General features: G+C 52.9%; 1 protein-coding gene across 2 annotated transcripts in view; it reads left to right on the top strand.

The window, feature by feature from the left end:
- Nucleotides 1-20888, top strand: part of MYH9 (myosin heavy chain 9) — an 85331-nt gene that overhangs the window by 32941 nt on the left and 31502 nt on the right. For both annotated transcript variants that reach the window (XM_052640031.1, XM_052640030.1), the window contains exons 3-7: nt 1033-1189; nt 14372-14399; nt 15395-15488; nt 19596-19688; nt 20160-20223. In XM_052640031.1, coding sequence (XP_052495991.1) covers nt 1033-1189; nt 14372-14399; nt 15395-15488; nt 19596-19688; nt 20160-20223 — 436 coding nt within the window. The remainder of the gene's footprint in view (nt 1-1032; nt 1190-14371; nt 14400-15394; nt 15489-19595; nt 19689-20159; nt 20224-20888) is intronic.

The raw sequence follows: 20888 nt of genomic DNA, 5'->3' as shown, positions 1-20888 counted from the left end.
CCCCTAGGTGGTCTTGGGCATCTTATCCAGGTATTAGGAGTCTGTCTTTTTTTGTGTGTTGCGGGGAGGGGGAGGGGGATCTTGGAAGAAAAAGAAAATAGCAGGGAAATTATTAGAAAAAGAAGACACCAAAGAAAGGCAGGTCTGCCTAGACTGTTGCCGCTGGAAACTGCTTTCCTGAACTACTCTGAGCCCCTCACTCAATGAAGATCAACTAGCCTGTCTGTGCCCATTTTACAGATTGAGAAATGGAGGGGGCAGTTAAGAAACTTGCCTTTGTTGGGATTTGACTCTGGGATCTGATTTAACCTGGTGAACTCAGACTTGGGGTGTCAGGTGTGTTCCAGAAGTCTCACTGTGAGTGCTGACGAATTGAATTCCCCTTCAGCGGAGCCCTGAGTCTTGGAGAAAGTTCATGGGGGACGGGACAGTGGTCTTGTTAAGTTTTTTTTTTAAAGAGATCTTCCTGTTATTGTCTCTGGAAGATTCCAGGGAGGGGTATCTGTCAGTGATCTACTCTCCCACAAAGGATCTAGATGGTTGAGGAGCATAATGAGTCTTTCCCAATGATGGAGAAGTTTTGGCTTGAATATCTTGGAAAGTCCTTCAGGATAGAATAATTTGTATCTTCACACAGTTGGCTTGCTGCAGCTGGATCCTTTTCCCTTTGTGCATCTCTCACGAAGGCAAACACATCTCTTATTGTCCTTACATCTCAGTTTCATAACTGGACTCCTACTGTCCATGAAGCTTGCCCCGTATCTTGCCCAAAGCACATGCTTGTTGACGCGCACAGCTGGCAGCAGTCTTGCAGTCAAGGGAGGCCCCCCACTGAAAGAGCAGAAATGCTGGTGGTGCCCCCATGCCTCAGCAGGTCTGCTGGAGCAGGACCTGGAAAACCAGGGGCTCCAGGAGGTGCTTTCACATCAGGCTGACTTGGGATCCTTGGAGGCAGCAGACATTTTGCTACAGGATTTCCATGACATTGTGAGTCAAGCTTCCTAACCCATTCCTGTTTGTCGCTCCTTTCAGACCTATTCAGGCCTGTTCTGTGTGGTCATCAACCCTTATAAGAACCTGCCTATCTATTCCGAAGAGATCGTGGAAATGTACAAAGGCAAGAAGAGGCATGAGATGCCCCCCCACATTTACGCTATCACAGACACCGCCTACAGGAGTATGATGCAAGGTGAGTCCCTCAGCCTTCCAAGGGTCTGTCTTTACCTGCAGCCTTGTCGGGAACTTTGCGGGTGCTCCTTCATGTTCACAGCCATGGTGATCCTGTGGACGGGCTACCACTGGTACTGGTGAGGGGGCTGTGCATCGAGGTCTGTAAGCCATTGCCTGAGAGCCAAGGCTGGTGGCTGTCAAAGGAGACGTTTATATGTTGATAGACTATTGTAGAGGCTTTAACAAAAAAGTGCATTTACTAATTATTTTCCCAATTTCTCATTCTGATCAAGAGCTCCTATGCCAGTTCTCTGACTTCCGGGCTGCCTTTTCTACCTGTTATTCCCTTTCCTCCATGATTTTAACCTCTTCCTCTCTTCTCCACAGTCTGGAAACGTGTGTTTTTACATCTTTGAAAAAAACAGACAAAATCTCTCCTGGATTCTGTGCCCTCTGTAGGTTGTCTCTGCCCTCCTCCATCACAGTGAAGCTTTTTAGAGGAAGTATCCACGCTCACTGCCTCCATTCAGCACTTCTCAGCCATACTCCTGCCCCTGCACGTCATCCGCTGCCCTCCCAGACTGTCTGGTAAAAGCCACCCTCCCTTCTGTGGAGCTCTGGGTTCTTACCTTACTTAACCTCTCCTAGGATTGGACAGTCTTGACCACTTCCTTTTGAAAGCCCTTCCTTCCTGTGATTTTATGGTTCCCTAATCTCTACGGCCCCATTCACGTCTTCTCCCCTATTAACACCTGTTGCTCCGCAAGGTCTCATCCTCTGGACCATGGCCCCACCCGCTTTAGTGGCTTTGCCATCATTTTCCAGCTGAGGATCAGCTCTGTTAGTTGATTGCCGCCAGCCCACTGCTCCCAGATGCCATTTCTCCATCCACCCAATCACTCAAGCCTGGAACCTGATTTATCTTACACTGTCTCTTTTTTAATTGGTCTGCTGCCTACCTCTCCAACTTCCTGGCTGCATGGAACTCCTCATATTTCTCCAATAGGCCTTTCTGCTTCAAACCACCATGGCTGTTCCATCTGCCTTGCAATAGCTGGCAAGTCTCTACTCTTTTGTTAAAGACGTGACTGCAGTATTACTGCTAGCTAGGGAGGATGTCTGGGCTAACCCTGGTAATACTTTGACTTAGGTATGGACCAGGCCCATGTTGCCTTTATATTCTCAGAGCTTAGCCAACTGCTTAGCATAGGGTTATGTTCTCATATCTTATACTGATAGTGGTTTTTCATGTCGTACTTATTACATGGGCATCCGTTTTTTTTTTTTTTTCCTTTAATCTTAATAGCCAATCTAGGCAGTGGTGGTGATGAGTCTTGTGTTAACTTTATCCCTGGTTTAGTGGTTTAAAATGGCAACATGTGGGTCTGTCTTGTACTAGCCACACAGTGCTGTGGAAGGTGTTTCATCACCAAACTTGGTGAATTATGTAGGATGTACAAGTTTGGCCTCTCCTTTGGCTCATGTTCATGTCTATCAAAATTCCTTGAGGAAGCCAGCGTTTTAGTTTTAAAGTAGGATGTTGGTTTCAGAGTGCTAACTAGAAGAGTCTGATGGGAGAGCATTCTGTGGGATTCCAGAAGAGCCTGAGTCTGTCTCCAGAGGTTATGAGTCAGTTTTCTCCTGGCTCTTATAATTGGCCTCATGCAGACTGGAGTCTTCTTGAGCTCTGCGCTGCTGAGTTAGAGCATGTTCCCACACTTGGATCCTGAACCCAAAAGGTTTTTTTCTAGCAAGTGGGCTTTTTCACATCTCGTCAAGCCATTATAATAAGAATAACGTAGTGATATAGCTATAGCATGGCTCCAGGAACTGGAATTTCTGAAATTAGACTGCTAGCCTTTTTTCTAACAACCTGTGGGACTTCTTCCCAAAGAGATTTGCCCAAGTTATATATGTGTTCAACCGTGATAATTTTGAGGGACAAAAGTCAGCTCTACAGGTTGGAAACAGTTGGGGAAAAAAGGAAAAGGGAACTTGCAGAGGACTGGAGCTTTCCTTTGTGTTGAGCAGGAAGTCTTGGCTGTAATGGAATGTTCTTGACAGGAACCAAGGAGCTGTCTCAAATTATGACGGCAAATGTGTGGGTGTTTTCATCTTTTGGAGAACAGGGATAGGAAATATATCTGCAGGCACGAGGAACCTAGGGTCTTAGTGCTTCTCTTTAATGATCTGTGTAGATGCTGGGTCCACGTATTTTCTTAACCTCAGACTGAGAAGTTTTCACCCACTCTCTGCCTCACACTGGACTCGGTGCAGCTCTTCAGCCCTCGTGTTGACCAGGGACATTTCCAAGTTCCCTCTCGTTGCACATAGTTGACCAGCAAAGCGATCGGCAACAGATTTCTTGTTCTTGAGACAACAGGGAGGAAGTTAATTAACAGAAGTTTCCCTGTTATGAAAAGATGGCTCACCAGTAAAGAAAGTTCCCAGGAGGAGTCTTTGGTTCTTGCCCTAAGTCAGGTAATAACAGTGGAGCATTGGGGTCCTCAGGTTGTTAGAATCAGCTTCTCTCTTTTAGAGAGAGTGTTTTACTTAATACACGCAGTCCCCCTGGCTTTGAGAAACACAAGTCTGTTCTCTGACACACACATCCTAAAAGGCACAGCCAGATGGTTCCTTTTCTGCTTTTTCTTTAAATGAGAACTAGAAAAAGATCTCGTCCCTTAGCTGGCTGTGGCTTATGACATACTGGCATTTATTCTGCCAAATAGGGGAGTTGGTGGCTTTGTCTGGGGACTTTTATGAGAGGAGCTCTTTGACTTCTCCTAGGGACCTCCCTTGCCTTTCATCTCTTAAGTGCTCTGGTGTGCCTGTAAGTCCCGATTTATGCCTGCTGTCTTGCAGTTAGTATTGACACTGCTCTCTTACTTTCAGAAGCGCCCCAGTTTGGATGATAAATTATATGGTTTCTCTATCTATTTGTTAGACTAAGCCAGGGTTTCTCAAACTGGCACCACTGACATTTGGGCTGGATACTCTGTTGTTGCAGGCTGGGTGGGGGTGGGACTTATCCTGAGTATTATGGGATGCTTAGCAGCATCCTGGCTTCTGCCCACTTGATGCCAATAGCACCCTCCCTCTCCAGTTGTGACAATCAAAAATGCCCTCAGACATAGCTATTGAATGTTCCCTGGCGGGGAGGGGGCAAAATTGCCCCCACTTACTTCAGAACTATTGTACTAAGTATTGCAGATGGATTTTGTTCTAAGTGTCAGCTCGGATCAATCAGTAGTGCCTTGCCTAGCCCTGTGTTGGCAAGGATCTGAGACTCAGTGCCAGAGAATGCTGGGATAGATTAGTGCTGTCTGCCTTGGGTACAAGATGAGGCATGGCGGCACATGGTATTCAGGATTAGGCTATGGAGGTAGGAGATGGAAAGTGCCAGAATACTTGAGTACGTGATTCTGGCACTGGAGGCGCTGGCAATCTGGGTGGAGAGACAGACATGTTTGTACACAGAGATCTGTGGCCGAAGCTGTATAACAGGATGAGGTGCCACCTATACCTGCTGTCAGCACGACTGCAGCCAGTGCCAGGTGTCTTGAGAGTTTAGAAGATGTAGCCGCCGGGGCCTGGGGTGGTCAGAAAGTCACCGCGGAACACCCCGTGGAGGTCGGATCCTGTGGAAAGGCTGGCAGGCTGTGTGTCAATAAATGGTTATGGCATGGCCCAGGCGTGCCAGTTTTGTTTGTTTTAATCCTCAGCCTTGGGTTTAATTAAAGTTGTGGTGACTTGGTAGGTTCACCCTTCCTACCTTGGCTTTCCCGTTGGGTTAATTTGTTGTCCTGGGCATTTCTGGGTCTTCCTACCTTGTGGTTAACGCGTTCCTAAGGATTCTGTAAAAAGCGGAAGGCTTTGAATGATCTGAGGCCGGAAGGATGAGAAGACTGAAGGCATACGTCAGGTCTGGGGGCCAGGGTACCAGGGGCTGCCCCGGGGAATTTGGGAGTCTCCCTCTGTGGGAAAGACTGCCTGTGTTTTCACTGGAGACCCAGCCAGTTAAAGAATTGGAGCTCAGTTATCTCCCCTAGGAGGAGAAGAAAAGGACTCTCTGCTATGTTAATTAGTTAGAATACCAGGTTTGGTTCACTTCTGGTGACTCTGGTATTTTAATGAGCTCCCAGCATTGCTGGGGGAGGGGCAGCAGGGTCTGCTCTCATTCCAGACCTGAACTAATGCGAGAACTATTTAAGCCTTTGCTCCACGCTAGTCCCACCGCTGCTCCTCAGTGGAAGCTGCCCTAGGGTGGTTGGTCACTAAGGGCTGGGTGAGTGTCCACCAGCCTCTCAGTGCTTGAGTAACCTTTCTGGGTAGCAAAGAAGGGTAGAATTTGATCATTCTCTTCACATTTGAGGACAGTCTTCCTGCCTTACAGGTAGAAGGACAGGCCCAGAAATGTTAACTGACTGTCCAAAGGCCCCCAGAGAGCCAGCCCCAGAAACCAGTTCTCCCACTCCCACCCTGGTGCGCATCCTCCAGGGCTCACCGCTGGTCCTCCTCCCTGGCTGGAGTTGGAGGGATGCTCCCTGTGGGCTTGGCCGGTTAGGGCCCTCTTTCCACCTTCACCCGGGCTTGGTGACTGTTGTTCCCGTGGAGCTGTCTACCCTCTAAGGTCTTCCAGAGGGAAAGTGCTGTGTCGGAAGTGCTTCAACGGTCCCTGCATTAAAGCAGACTCACAGGACAGGCAGCCGAGGAAGCCACAGATATGACGATTCTGCTTAGCCAGGAATGTGCCGGCCAGGAGGCTTGGGCCCTGCCAGGGAGCCCCACCAGCCGGCTGCACACAAAGGCCCCGCTGTCTGCAGGGAAGTCCGGAGGCAGCGGCTTATCCTAGGGCCGCACTCTGTCGCCCCTGCCGTCCCACGGTCACCCCTGCCAGCCAGCTGTGCTGGATGCAGCCCTGCTGGGGTTGGGGTCTGAGAGGCAGGCAGATACACCACAGCAGGAGGGTCGGGGGTCCAGCTTTGACAGACGACACGGCGCTTCTGGAGCAGGTCATCAGAGGAGTCTAGTCTGCTAGGTCTCTCTGGGCCTTAGCTTGAAGGAGAGACTTGTCTTGTGAGCAGACAGTGTGTGCAGAAGAGAGCACGGGGTTTGACTAGTTGGAGTCTGGCCCTGTTGTGTCCCGACCGACCGGGGTCAACTCTGGGCCTTCATTTTCTCTTCTGCCTCTTGACTGGATAAACAAAGTTGGCAGGGTTACTCCAAGGATTGAACGAGAGGCCATGTCCTGTGATGAATGTCCAATAGAAGGTAGCAGTGGGGCCTGGAGATGCCATGTCCTGAATGAGCGGCCCCTGCCTTCTGCGAGAACTGCTCATCACACACTCTCCCACTTGCCTGAAGAAGGTGGTAAGCACACACTTTCTCAGGTGGCTTCTTAAAGTCTCCTTGGTGAGCCTCCTCCGAGAGGCCAGGCTCTGGGTACCGGCACGCACAGGAAGTGGCTCGTCTAGCTGCCATCCCCACAGTCACCACGTGACACCAGGCGTGTGCTGGCAGATGCGGCCTCCAGCTTGTCTGATCTGGTCCTTGGGCCTTGGGGTTGATGAGGCCTCAAGGGTGGGTCTTCAGGAAGGTGTCGTGCACACGAGAGACAGTTCCTCCCTGGCTCTGGAGCAGTCCTCTGTTTATGTGCTGGTGGGCTACCAGAGGGGCATCGTGACAGGCAGCCCTGGGCCTGCCACCCCAACTCCAGAGCGCCTGCATAGAGGCTGCTTGGTCAGGGCCCCCAGAAGGAAAGTCAGCTCCTGAAATGAGGCTGCCTGCTTACAATGTGGTCACGCCTGTCAGTCTCATTTCTATAAAATGTCCTTTCTAGAAGAGGAATCTGTGGTTAATGAGTCCTTTTCAAGGATTCAGCTCTTGGCTTGCTTTTTTGTTTTGTTTTTGATTCAACCCAGCAGGCCGGCTTTGCTTTGCTTTGGGCCGACTGAAGTGGGAGAGAAGAAAGAAGTGACCTCTCGGAACCTGAAACTTTGCGGGTGGCCGAGAACTTGGCCCCATGTCTCTGTTACTTCACATCTTCCTCCCCGCAACAGGCAAACAACAAAAACTCACCTGCAACGTCTCTAATGGCTAAGCTGCTTTGTGCTTTTAACCTCTCTGCTGCCTACAAGCTCGTTGTCCCTGTTTTCTCAAGTTCTTGGCTGGAGACCCCAAGAGAGTGTGTCCCGGTATGTCAGGGCTGGACACTGGTGCACTTGGAGGAAAGGATTGCTTTCCTTTGCTTGCTTGATTTCTGGAATTTAGCTATCAGAGGAGAACAAGATAAATTCCTCCAACCGAAAGAGATAAGGGAGCTGAGAGTCTGCAGGCGTAAAACTCAGGATAACATCAGTGGCTTCTGTAAAATTCCTCTAGTCTTGACCAAGGCTAATGGCCCACTGTTGACCTTTGTAATAACTCCGTGCTTCTGGCAAACAGGTGGTGCTGACTGGGGCTTGGGGTGTCATTCCGACTGGACTTCCTGACTCTTATTGAAGAGCTGGTCTCTCCAACCCAAGATGGACTGCAGACACAATACGGCAGACCTCTAAGCTGAAAGCCAAGAACAGAAGCCATGTTCTGGGGGCAAATACTGGCCCCACAGTCCCCAGCCCATCTTTTATTTCATTTGCTTGTCCTTCTCAAGACATTTCATCCCCTGGCTTCTACAGGGCGCATCTTCACATGCAACTGCAGTTTGTCTCCTTAGCCCTGATGTTCCTGGTTCTCTAACTTGGACCGAACCCATCAATGGGACGTTCGCAAAGCCCACTGCCTCCTGGGAGGGCTGTTGGTGCTCCAACTTGAGGCCAGGTTTGTCCTGAGCTTGCCTGGTGGTGTCCATCTCATTCCCTGTCTGTGTCCCACTGTCTTTCCCTCCTGTCCTCTCTGCTACAGAGCTGTGACCCGTGGCTTAGTGCTCTCTGTCCAAGACTCCTCCCTGTCTTTCCTTTTCCATGAGGGGTTATTTCAGAGGGTGAAACTGGCCTCAGGGGTTGTTAGATCTCTCCAGATGTCCTCATGACCTTTGCTGTGGGCCGTCTATACCCACATGTGGCTTTTGAGTCTCCCTCCATCCTGGCAGACCCATGAGAGCTGCCTCAGCAGCAGCCCACTCTGAGAAGTTCTTGCTCCCAGCCCTGCCTGCCAGAAGCAGTGATTTGGGCAGGTTTACCTGTGCACTAGGAGCTTACCTGCGTGAGCCACCGGATGCATTTTGACCAAGAGGGGGCTTATCTGGGGCCTCCTAACAGAATGAAAGAGCAGTCCCTTGAGTTTCTTCCTAATTGTCAGGGGTGCTGGTGGGGAGGCCTTCCAGACCTCTGCCTCCTGTGCCTGGGGACTGGGGCCTCTGCAGAGTCCACACCCCGCCCCTACAGGGGGAGAGCGTGGGCAGAGGCACCGAGTGGGGTTGGTCCCCTGGCTTCTGGTTTGAGTGTCTGCTTGGTCTGGGCCCACCTTTGTTCCTGAAGAGAACACGGCTGGTGACACCGCTATGTGCTTGGGAGCCACCAGTGGGTTTTTCTCCCTGCTCACTGACTGCAGTGGGGTGCTGGTAGGTTCCCTTGGGTGCCATGACACAGGCCGCGGAGGCTTGGAAGCAACCCACTAACAGTAGGCATTATTTTGCCCCCTCTCTTCCTCACCTCTGTTTGCTTCCTATGCACTTAAATAACCCAAGCTCATGACTTGGGCTGGCTTTGGAAAAAGTAGCAGACAGCTTGCAAGGCTGGCGTGACCCTTCGTGAGTGGGAATAGCACATCACGTGCAGCCCTGAGGCCCTGGCCTATGGGAGCAGTGTGGGGAAGAATCTGGAGGCCTGGCTTCTTGGCCCAGCTTATATGCTTTGACCAAGTCATTGGGTTTCTCAGCACTTAGTGTCCTGACTTCTAGATGCAGCTGATGGGACCACCCGTTGTCTAGAACCTTCCCAGCCCCCACGTCTGAGCTTAAACCCACAAGTCTCTCCACATTTTACACCTGGCAAAGTGCCTGGTGTTTTCGCCCACTGGGACCAAAATGCTGTCTCTGAGAGAGTCTCAGGAGAAGTAACCTGCAGCCCTGGAATTTGTCCCCGCAGCTCGAGGCTTCTGTCCCAGGCAACACCGAGCAGGGGTCTGACAGCGGGCGACCTGGGGGTCTGTTGTGCAGTTTTAGCAAAAAAAACAGCCGCCTTGGAGTGGACAGTCGCAGGCCCACTGGTTGTGCCATCTCTCACCCATTCAGGTGGGCTGTCGAAGCTGCAGCTGCCCTGTGAATTCATTTTTGCTTGGGCTGTATCCACATCTCAGTCCGTTCTAGAGAAAAACCTGGTTGATCTGAAAACGGGTCCTGTAGGCAGAACCCTGTTCCAGGTGCCCCCAGAGAGCAGCCCTGCGGAAGGCCAGCAGGCGTTATCTGAGTGAGCGTCCTATGAGTCAGTCCTGGGCAGCCGCAGTGGGTGAACCAGACCTGTTCCCTTCCTCCCATACTTCCTGTCAGGGCTGATGTCACATCACGGCTGAGTGAGCCGCGTGGCCTTTTATGGACAAGAATCAGCAGCTCCTTTCTCAGAGGAAGTGAGTGAGAAGGCCCCTCACAAAAGCCTGTAAAGCCTGTACCTGGCCTGAAATACCTGTGGTTGGGGCTCCCCCCCGCCCCCCTTCACAACCTGCGACGGGGCCTCCTGAGCTGGCTGGAAACACCTGTCCGTGTGGACATCAGAATCAGCTCCAAAAGGCCTCAGGGCATTTGGGGTTCAAAATAAGATCCAGGGAGGGAATGGCCTCGTCACTGGATATGTAACTGAAAGCCTTTCTCACTGTTGTGAGGAGGCCATGCATTTGGGAGAGCTGGAAGGTGCAGAGGGCTGGGGTCATTCCGCTCAGTCTCCAAACCCTGCCCTGTGTCTCGGGCTTTATTCGCCCGCCTCATTCGGTCCTTGGGGCGGCGCTGCCGGGGAACCCTGCCCTCCCATTGCCCGGAGGCCGAGGGGCCAGGCGTCCTGTGGGGACGTGCAGGACGAGGGTGCTGCCCCGGGCTCTAGGGCACCCAGCCAGCGGCTTTCTTCTCTCCCCCGTGGCTCCAGACACGTGGACCGGTAGTTGTAAAGTGTGTTCCCAGGAACCCTGTCTCCACCTCCCAAGCAGCTCTGGTTTTTGTCTCCTACTCTTCATATGGGGGACTCAGGAAGATTTTCCTGAGGAAAGGCTGCTGCTGCTTTTAAAGTCTGTATTGAATTTGTTACAATATTGTTTCAACATTTTGGTTTTTTGCCATGTGAGATCCTAACTCCCTGACCAGGGACTGAACCAGAAGGCATTGGAAGGCAGAATCTCAACCACTTGACCACCAGGGAAGCCCCTGCTGCGGCTTTTAAAAGAGTTGAAAATCACTGCAGAGATTCGTGTTCCTGTCTCTACCCTGTCCCTGCTGAGGAAGGACCAGGGCAGGAGAGGTTCAGGGGCCCTAAGTCAGGCTACTGTCTTCATCCTGTGGGAGCCTGTTTCCCAGAACTGGATTTTCTCTGGTGGGTGCACTTCCCTGTGTTCTGGGCTGTTGGATTCCTATCTGTCTGTCTCCTCTATAGTGGAGGAAGGAAGGGTGTTTTCAAATAAGACTTCATTCCACATAGGCTCAAATAAGGACTTGAGCAAACAATGGAGTGGGCTGGACTCTCAAGGGTCCGTGTCCCTAGAGAGGACCGTATGGGGAGAGCTTATGGAGTGTGTGTTAAGGAGGGTTCTGGCCGGAATGCACTGGGGCCCCAGCACAGTAAACCAAGCCAGGGGGAGAGTCACTGAGAATTCCCTCCACCCTCCCCCATCTCCTGCCTGACCCCTGGTGGCTCAGCAGTAAAAAATCTGTCTGCCAATGCAGGAGACCTGGGTTTGATCCTTGGCTCAGGAAGATCCCCTGGAGAAGGAAATGGCAACATATTCCAGTATTCTTGCCTGGAAAATCCCACGGACAGAGGAGCCTGGTGGGCTATGGTCCATGGAGTTGCAAAGAGTTGGGCACGACTGAGCGACTAAACAAAAACAATAGCCCTACCCAGAAGAGATGCTTCTGAGTGCAGGAACAGAGCCAAATGCGGTGAGACAGGCTTGTGCAGACCAGGAGTGGTGCCTGCCTCACGAGCCTCCTAAGAGGTGCCGACGCAACCTTCTATAAAAAGAGAGAAATCGACAGGTTCTGGGGGATGTGGGCAGGTGGATTTAGGGATGCCCAGTGGTTGGGGCCTTCCCTGGTGGCTCAGACGGTGAAGCGTCTGTCTACAATGAGGGAGACCGGGGTTCGATCCCTGGGTCGGGAAGATCCCCTGGAGAAGGAAATGGCAACCCACTCCAGTACTATTGCCTGGAAAATCCCATGGACAGAGGAGCCTGGTAGGCTACAGTCCATGGGGTCGCAAAGAGTCGGACACGACTGAGCGACTTCACTTTCAAAAAAGTGGTTGGGGCAAGAGTTGAGGAAATCAGAAACGCCTCCTGTCAGGCTTTCTCTGCAAAAGTATTTGCCTCAGCAAATGTTCTGGCGAAGCAAATTAAGGTTTCTTTAAAGTGTAAAATTCAAGGGTTAGAGGGTTTCCTTTTAGGCTGTGTTGACAGTGGTACCTTGGCTTCAGGAGCTGGAGGTGAAAAGTCAGAGCAGGGAGAGCTAGAGATGGTGGAGTGGATGAAGCTTACATGAAGCGTTTGGTTCTGGAAGTGGGATGTGAAGTGTGTTTTGGCCTCTGTGTAAGTGTCTCTGTCTGTGTGTGTGCACCCACAGGTGTGCCTGTCTGTGTGTGCATGTGCCTGTGTGCACGCTCATGGCTCTGCACATGTGCCCAGGCACGTCTGGTCTTTGCATTCATGTGTATGCGTGTCCACATGCAACTTGTCCACAACCCTGTGTGTGTGCGTGTGGGTCTGTGTACACAGTGCGACTGTGTGTGCGTGCCCACACGTGTATGTTTGGGGCCTCTGCTTCCTGTTGTTCAGCCGTTCAGCATCTGACTCCCCCTTACACAATCAGAGGAATTCCAGCCGTCCCAGGGACCAGGCCCGGACAGCCCTGGGAAAACGGTTCCTCTGGAAGGGATGGGAATGTTTCCTTTTATGGTAGCCTCAGCCGCCACTGCCTGCAGACTTGCCGCGCCGCGCAGGTACATTCTTGCCTGCTCCCAGGGAGCGGGACTGAACACGCTAGCTGCTGGGCAGCCTCTGAGATGCAGCAGGGGGTGGGGGAGGGAGGCCTGACCCCATCACAGCTGTGTTCTTTCTGTTCTGTGCCGCCCCCCACCCCCCCAGTCCCCTTATTCTCTTATTCTGCCCTGGCTTCCCCCACCTTTAGCACCTCCCTCCTTACCCTTCCCCTGCCTTCCCTTCCCTGCTGCCTTATCGGGAACCCCTCTGGGTCTGTCTCAGGCTCTGCTGTGCAGCCTTGAAGGGCCTTGTTCTTTGGGAAAGTCGAGAGCTGGAAGCAAGGTCACCCTCCGGGTCTGCTCTGAACTCTTGCCCAGTGAGGGGCAGGGTGCAGGCTATGTCCGTGTGAGTGGCCGAGTTCCCGCCACACCCCCGCACTGTTGATATTTCTCAGGGCTGGAGGGGCCGCTGCAGCTTGTGTTGGACGTGAGCTTTCTTGTTGCTCCTCCCTGGCTGGACTCCCTTTCTCCCTCTCGAGACAGGAGAAGAGGTGATCGTCAGAAATGTGCAGCCGAGTGGGGTGCTGGGATCAGCATGCAGGAGGGTCCCCTCGCAGAGAGGCACGTGACCTTGCTGCGCAGTGTCTGCTGGTGCCCAATAGCTAAATCCATCTCTCGAGCCTGAACGCACAGGCCTCCCTGAGTCTGCCTCGAGATGCCCTGTCCTGCAGGGTCCTGGCTGGGCAGTCGAGCCCGTGAGGGTGTTCTTCCAGATGGCTGATGTCAGTTTTTCTCCAGCACTGAGGCTCCTGACAACTGCTGGAACCCTGGTTACTTGTCAACTAGTTCTTCCACGTCCCTGACCGAGTCAGCACCACCCATCATGGTGACTTCTTGATAGGGAGGTAGATGGACAGCAGCTGCCTGTGAAGTCCATTCCTTGCACAGGCTTCCAGGCTGGGTCCTTTGTACATTCTTTCTGTTTTTCAAACTAATCCTGTCAGGGAGTTAGTAGCATGTTTACGTATGGATAAGGAAACCAGGACTTAGGAACCGCAGACCTCACTGCAGCCAAGTGTCCATTAGTAGCCTGGTCCTGGATTCAGGCTGACTTGACCTCAAGGAGGTGGGTGGGGTGTTCTATGCGATGGGATAAAAAGGGAAAAAAAAAGGTTTTAATTTTAGCTGTTGCTTAAAATTGTACACTGAGGACTGAGCCAGGCCAACCCTGATATCTTAAATAAAGCATTTTTGTCAAACTTTGCTTTCAGAGCTGAACGTTACTGTTCTGCCTGCCCCAAGGGGAAAGCACTGTTTACATCCTTGCTGGCTGAGTGGCTCACAGAGCTAGGAGAGTGGCTGAGAGTTTCTGACCCCCAGGCCGGGAGACCCCAGTTGTCACAGAAACTGGTCAGGAGCTGATTATGAAGAGCTTCTGTTCTTTCTGACCTGCCTCCGAACTCACATTACTGAGCACTTTCCCCATGCCAGATGGCACACCGGTGCTTTCTCGCGTGTAATTTCCATATACACTCTTATCCCCCATCACGGGAGGAGGCTGGGCTCTGAGAACGCCATGCCAAGGCAGCATCTTAGCCCAGGGCTGTCCCACTGCAAAGCCAGCCTTGACCCCACCTCTCACCCAACGTCTTACTTGTGCCTCTTACCTGGATGGGGATAGTGTTTTTAAACATCTGCTGCAGACCTTGTTTCCAACAACCCCAAGTTAGAAGTGCACAGGGCAGGCCCCACCTTAGCACTCAGGAAAGTAATTTCCAGGGAGCTTTCCAGAGGTTGGCTTCCTCAGAGGTGGACAGATGGAATTGGGGCTGGGTGGGCAGCCAGGGCGGGCAGTCTGAGTCCCTGGAGGAGGGAGCAGCTGCCACCGGGGAATGTCCCTCCTCCCAGTGAGGCAGGGGGTCAGCATGTGTTGGTGGTGTGGAACCCCCAATCCCCTTGCAAGGCCAGCGTCTGAGGCTTTCTGCCCATGGAAGGTGGGGGTTGGGCCAGTGGGCAGCTCTTCAGAAACTGGAGGGGGATGCTTTACTCTCCTGGAGGTTAACCCTGTGTCTGTTTTGTTTCAGACCGAGAGGACCAGTCCATTTTGTGCACGTAAGTGTTTCTGTCCGGGTGGCGGGGCCTGGGTCACTCTGTTCTGTTCTTACTCTTCGGGACTCCTACCAAAACCGAGGTCCACGAGATCCATTCCCAAGTCAATCCCCTACCCCTTCCCCAAAAAGTGAAAAGTGAAAGTGTGAGCTGCTCAGTCACGTCTGACTCTTTGTGACCTCATGGACTGTAGCCCACCAGGCTCCTCTGTCCATGGAATTCTCCAAGCAGGCATACTGGAGTGAATTGCCATTCCCTTCTCAAGGGGATCTTCCTGACCCAGGGTTTGAAGCCGGGTCTCCTGCATTGCAGGCAGATTCTTTACTGTCTGAGTCACCAGGGAAGCCCCCACTTCCCCAAGGAACAGGCTTAATGTTTGCTACTCAGTGGTCCCACAGTATGAATGAGCTTTATTTCAAAGATTTAATCTCCTTCCTCAAAGGAGGGGGCGGGGCTGGGGTTTATAGCCAAGAAGAAAAGCAAGCATTTTCTCAACGAGGCAGGGTTGGGAGCTGATGGCCCCCAGAATGCATTCTCCTACTTTGAACCTCAGCTTTCTTTACCTGGGCTTCTCACTTCCATCCTCTGAACCTAACGAGGAGCTGATAAATCAACCCGCTGCCGAGAAAGTTAATGGTACAGAACATTCCTTCAAGTGAAGTTTCAAGGGAAGATGTATAAGTGCCTTTGACCCCTGAGTCAATAGCTGCCGAAAACTTATTCCTGAGACTTTTGGAAGCAAAGGCTGCCAAGTGACCAGGGCAGGCAGTGGACCGAAGTTTACTCTTGTCACGCCTCTGGAGGGCCGTGGGAAAGGACCCCAGTAAGGATTCCAGAGTTTAACCTGTCCCTTTCCTGCCACGGGCTGTTGCAGGGGTGGGGGGGTGTCCCACCTTGGCACCCACAGAGTGGGAGACAGTAGAGCCTGCAGTGGGAAAGGGGAGACACCAAAGATGTGGCCACTTCTCCCCTGAGAACTTGTCTGGCTCTCCTGGCAGGGGTGAGTCTGGAGCTGGCAAGACGGAGAACACCAAGAAGGTCATTCAGTACCTGGCTCACGTGGCCTCATCACACAAGAGCAAGAAGGACCAGGTGAGTGTGGCCTTCCTCCCCACGGACGTGCCTGGTTTCCCCAAGGAGGAGCACTTAATGATCCATGGCTTGGCGTTTGGGGGACTGAAGTAGAGGCCAGGCCCACTTTGCTCGAGCCTGCGTCCTGGCCATCCTGGGAGTGGGTCTGGTGAGAGCCAGCCCATTTCCTCCTTGACCGGCCCTAACCCTGAGTTGCTGTGGAAACTGGAGACTGCTGGAAGTTTGCAGCCCCTGCTGTGTGGCCTCCACTTCTGAGGTTGGAAGACAGATTCCAAAGCTTGGTTCTCAAGTCGATGGAGACTTGAAGGATCTCGGGCAGGCTGGCATTGGAACCCCTGCTTCTGTTCCCTGGTGTTGAAATGCCTCTGGGTGGACATCCCTCAGTGAAGAGAGAAAAGGCAGCTGCAAAGTCATCTCACTTCCCTTTTTTTCCCCCTCTCCCCCTTGGTGGACTGTGGTCGAACCCAGCGGTGTCCTCGCTAGGTGAGCTGCACGTTTACTGCACGTTGTACACCAGGAATGCGTGTTCTGCCCATCGTGTGCCCTTGAATTACGATTTTTTTCTAAGCAGCTTTTCACTCCACACCATTGTCACTCTCTGCGGCTAGACCTCTTCTTATGGGCTTGGTTCACTGACTGTCTTGGGAGGAGGGGCTGGGTTGTGACACACGGTGACCACGCGTGCACTCTGCAATGACAGCCCCGGCAGGAAGGGGACCAGTCTCACCGCCCAGATGTTCTCAGAAGCTCAGAGTTCCCAGGAGCATAAGGGGCGGAAGTCCCCGTGCGGAGCCCTGACCGAGGCACAGCGGAGTGAGCGTCTGCCTGACCAAACCCCCACACGCTCAGCGTGCTGGACCAGATGGGGTGGGAGGCCCTTACCACACTGGCCGGAAGCAGTGCCAAGAATCTGCTCACTGGGCTTCCCCAGAGCCGGGTGTGGTCAGTCTGAAGCATGCCCGTGTGGTGCGCTCTGTCTCTCAAGCACACACTCTTGAACTTCCCTATGAAATCTAAGTGCCACCGGCGTCCCCGGCAGCCATCTGGGCGCCCCCCACTTCCCAGGGCGCCATGTGCAGCGTGTGTAAGTAAGTAGCGGTGTGTGTCTCCTTGCATGCAGACCTGGGGTGTGTCCTGCAGAATGTTCTAAAAAGCATAGTCTTCTGGAATCAAACCAGAAGTAACTTTTCATGTGCCAGACTTTGCCAGACATTCTGAATCTTTTTCCAAGGGGTGTCAGGAGTTATATTTAGAAACGAGTGAAGTTTTCTTTTGCTCTCTCTCTCTCCCCACCCCTTCCCCCATTTTCCATTCTTTTTGAGGGACCTATTTTAAAAACAGGCCCGGGGAGGTTAGGAGTTCTCTAGCTGCGGTTTTCCATCTCTGGATTTGCAGGAAAATCCATTTCCCAGCTACTGGTTGAATGCCTAGTATATGTCTGGATCTCCAGAGGGTGGCCTTGGTGTCGCTGCCCTGTGGGACAGGAGTGGGGAGACCGCAGTTACAGAGCAGTGACATCAACCCACGTGCGTTATGTCTGGGGCTGATCCATCTGCGGGGAGAGGCAGGCCCCCAGCACTCAGGACGGCATGTGGGAGCTGTGACGAGTGGAGGTGAACTTGGCACGTCCTCTTTCTCAGACTGACGTGTGATGGGCACCCAGTACCCAGCTCCAAGCTCAACTCGAATGATTGAATAGGCTGCCCTTGGCTTCTGACAACTGTCCAGGCCCTCAGTTGTAAAGGCCATTGACCAGTTTGTTTGATTTCCTTGCCTGAAGCTGTGCAGTGATTTTCCACACACAGCCAGGCCACGAGACACTCTTGAACTTGCTTTGTGCCTTGTGTTCTAGGCCTGTCGTGGCATACGCTGGGGAGCTTGCTCCCCTCAGTGACCCAAGTGCTTATCCCAAGACCACCCATTGGGATACCCCAAACCTCACCTTATGGGGGTCAAGGCTTTGGCCAGATGGCAAGCTGGCAAAGCGGCGCTGGGTGAAGGGACTTTGCAGATGGACTTCTGGAGTCTGAACAGCCACCTCTGATGCTCTTCCTCCCTCTGGTTTTTGTGTGCTAGTTGGAGGCCCCTGGCAGAAACTCCACCCAGGGAAGCCCTTCAGAGACCATGCAGATAATCCCAAACCTCACGAGCACACTCTGCCTATAGCAGTGCCTGGTAATTTCACAGTATGCAGGTTTCATTGACAAATAAAGGTCTCTCCTGTGCCCGGTTAGGCATCAATGAAGAGAAACCTGTAGGTTAGCGGCCACCATTCAATTCATTTCGGCTGAGTTCAGCTCGGGAATCCAAGCTGGTTGCTCCTGGGTTGGTCTGGGGGCCCTACGTTTCCACAGCAGCAGCCTGTGTCCCCAACAGAGGCCTTAGCTTTGCCTCTAAGCAGGCTGTCTGCTCCGGTGGGGACCAAGCTGCCATCTGACTGTGGGAACAGGAGTGGCTCGGCCAGCCTGGCAGCCTGGCCTGTGCTTGGAGAAGGTGTTTCAGTGGATGAGGGAGCAGCGCTCAAACCAACTCTGGATCTGTGGGCTGCCTTGCTGTCTTCCCAGCCCATCTGAGCTGGGGGATGGAAGCCAGTGTCCTGTGACTGCTGGTGCCCTGCACTCCTGTAGGGCCTGCTCTGTGGGCTTGACCTCTGCCTCTTGACCTGGCTGCACTGACCCTCCTCCGCTTAATCTATACAGTCCAAAATCAAGACTCTCCAACCCTGGGAGGATCTCTGATCAGGGATGGCTGTAGTGGGGTCCCCTCCAGTCTCTGGTGGCCTTTCCAGACCCCAGAGTATCCTCAGTGTTCTGCAGACTTATGTACAGAATGGTGTGCCTGAGCGGCCTTGTGTGCCGCAGGCGTCCCTGGGAGGCTGTAGCTCATGGCTCTTCGGGGAGCACCTGCCGCCAGTTCTTTCTTTCATCACAGATTACAGGCAGGCAGCCTTTATTCTCAGAAAGTCCTGGCTTGACTCCAGCCCTGCCGATAAATTAGAAAACCTCACCTGGCCCTTGTGTGATGTGCTGTCTCCCTAGAGTGCCCAGGTATTCAGGTGAACAAGAGCCATCTTTTCCTCAGGCAGTGTCAATTATTACCTGGCCTGCCAGGAGGATGATAACTGCTTCCAAAGTCCTGCCCACCTGATAGCAGGGAGCTCCCCAGGTAGGGCTGGGGCGTGGCGAGGGACGGTGTGGTAACTGACGGGTGTGAGGTAGAAACCTTGAATTCGATGACCTGCTTTGCTGGATGATGGCTGGATGACCTCAGGCAATTCATTCCCGTTCCCTCAGCTTCAGTTTTCTCTTCTGTGAAATGGGGCTACTCTTGTCTTTCCTACTCTAAGTATCACAAGGACCCAGGGATAAGAAGGCGTAAATAAGGGGACATTTTTGCCAACCACCAAGTATCATGAGACCGTAGTAGGGCTTATTGATGTTATCAATAAATAATTAGAACTCAAACTGGGCCTTGCTAATCCCATGCTCAGACACCTGACTTGCTGGGAGAAGGTTTAGGGGGGTGGGGGAGCTTGGGGAATGGCAGGACAGGGGACCAGCAGGGAAAATGCAGAGTTTATTAGGACACAGATGTGACAAGGTGGTGTCTTGCAGATCTGGTTCCCTCTCTCCTTGTCCTGTGAAAAGGGAAAATTTTTTTGTGGGCTGTTGGGTGGGGAGTAGAGGCCCGGGGGGCAGAGGAAGGGCAGCGTCCTGGATGGAAACGCTCCAGGGGAAGGATTGATGCCTCTGTGTCTTTTCTTGTTTCGAGTGCTGCTTCCCAGTGCATCCTCCAGGGCTGATCCAGGCCGTCCCGCCAGGTCCCTAAGCTGGATGGGCAGCCTGCTTTCCCTTTCTAGGGCCGCTGGTTGATTAGCCCAGGAAGCAAGTTCAAGTCAGGCAGCATTTCCAGACATCTGGCAGGAAGGTCGCTCTGGAGTGACAATGCGGACCAGGCCAAGGCCGGCGTGGTCGGAGTCCGGAAGCCCTCATCCCTGGCACGTGCGGCGTGTGGATACGGCTCTGCTGCCTCCCCTCCGCCTGGCAGAGCAGGTCTGGCAGCCGTGCCATTGCCTGGCCCTCACCACGCCTCTGGGTTCCTTTCCAGGGTGAGCTGGAGCGGCAGCTGCTGCAGGCCAACCCCATCCTGGAGGCCTTCGGGAATGCCAAGACTGTCAAGAACGACAACTCCTCTCGATTTGTGAGTGGTGGTGCTCACGGGCACCTTCCCACCGGGTGTTTGTGCCCCAGATGTAGAGAAGGGTCAGACTTGGTGCTTCTGGGCCTGTTGCAGGCAATAGACTAGGTCACACACCTGTGTAAGGAGCTTCCTCAGCTCAGGTGAAGACAGCAAGGCAGCAGGGAGTCCCCACCGGTCCCCTGCTTGTCCTGCTGTAACCGCAGCCAGTTAGAACCCAGAATCAGACCAAGCAGGAGGAGCGCCTCCAGATAACTGCTTCCCTCCTCCCCTCTGTGGAGGAATTTGGGCGCCCCTGGAGCTGGTCCCGCTCAGGCTTGGCTGTGTGGCCCTTCTGAGTTCCTGTGCGGTTGGGGTGCTGGGTCCCTGGCTGCCTGACGCAGGCTCAGTCTCTTGGTTTCCTGCCTCCAGGCTGTGCCACTGGGGAAGGGGCTGGACGATGGGGCTCTGATCTCTTCATCTGTCTTTCCTCAGGGCAAGTTCATCCGCATCAACTTTGATGTCAATGGCTACATTGTGGGAGCCAACATTGAGACTTGTATCCTTGTGGTTAACTGTAAAAAGTGTTCTGGGTCTGGGGTAGGGGGAAGTGACCTTGATGGAGAAGAGGCTGCTTCCTGATTCCTGCAGTTTCCTCTTTACCGGCCTCTTACGACGCCTTGTCTATGGCACGAGGGAAAGGACCAGGATAAGTTGATTTTTCTTTATAGGAGGGATAAAATTGAGCTTAGGGTTTTGCAGGTGGCTCAGTGGTAAAGAATCCGCCTGCCAGTGAAGGAGACACAGGAGACATGAGTTTCATCCCTGAGTTGAAAAGATCCCCTGGAGAAAGAAATGACAACCCACTCCAGTATTCTTGCCTGGAGAATCTCATGGCCAGAGGAGCCTGGCGGGCTACAGTCCATGGGGTCACAAAGAGTTGGACATGACTGAGCATACGTGCAAAGTTGATCTTCGAATAGGATGGAGCTAGAGAAGGTCTTCCAGTGTGGTTCCCTGAAGGTAGTGTTGAGTGGATGCTCCTTTATCTTAATAGCCTGGGGAAGTGTTCTTAGCTCCCTTCCCTCGTGAGAAGGGGCCCCTTTACACAGACGAGACTCCCAAATGTAAGGGCTGCTGTTTGGACGGGCTATACGCCACGAGAGACAGAGCCAGGGTAGTTTGCCCTTGTTTTGTTTTGCTGTTTTCTGCTGGTGAAGTTCC

This window comes from Budorcas taxicolor, chromosome 5 (genome assembly GCF_023091745.1).
Source record: "Budorcas taxicolor isolate Tak-1 chromosome 5, Takin1.1, whole genome shotgun sequence".
Lineage (NCBI taxonomy): Eukaryota > Metazoa > Chordata > Mammalia > Artiodactyla > Bovidae > Budorcas > Budorcas taxicolor.
The sequence above is the reverse complement of the archived record's forward strand: the minus strand, read 5'-3'. Positions and strand labels throughout refer to the sequence as shown.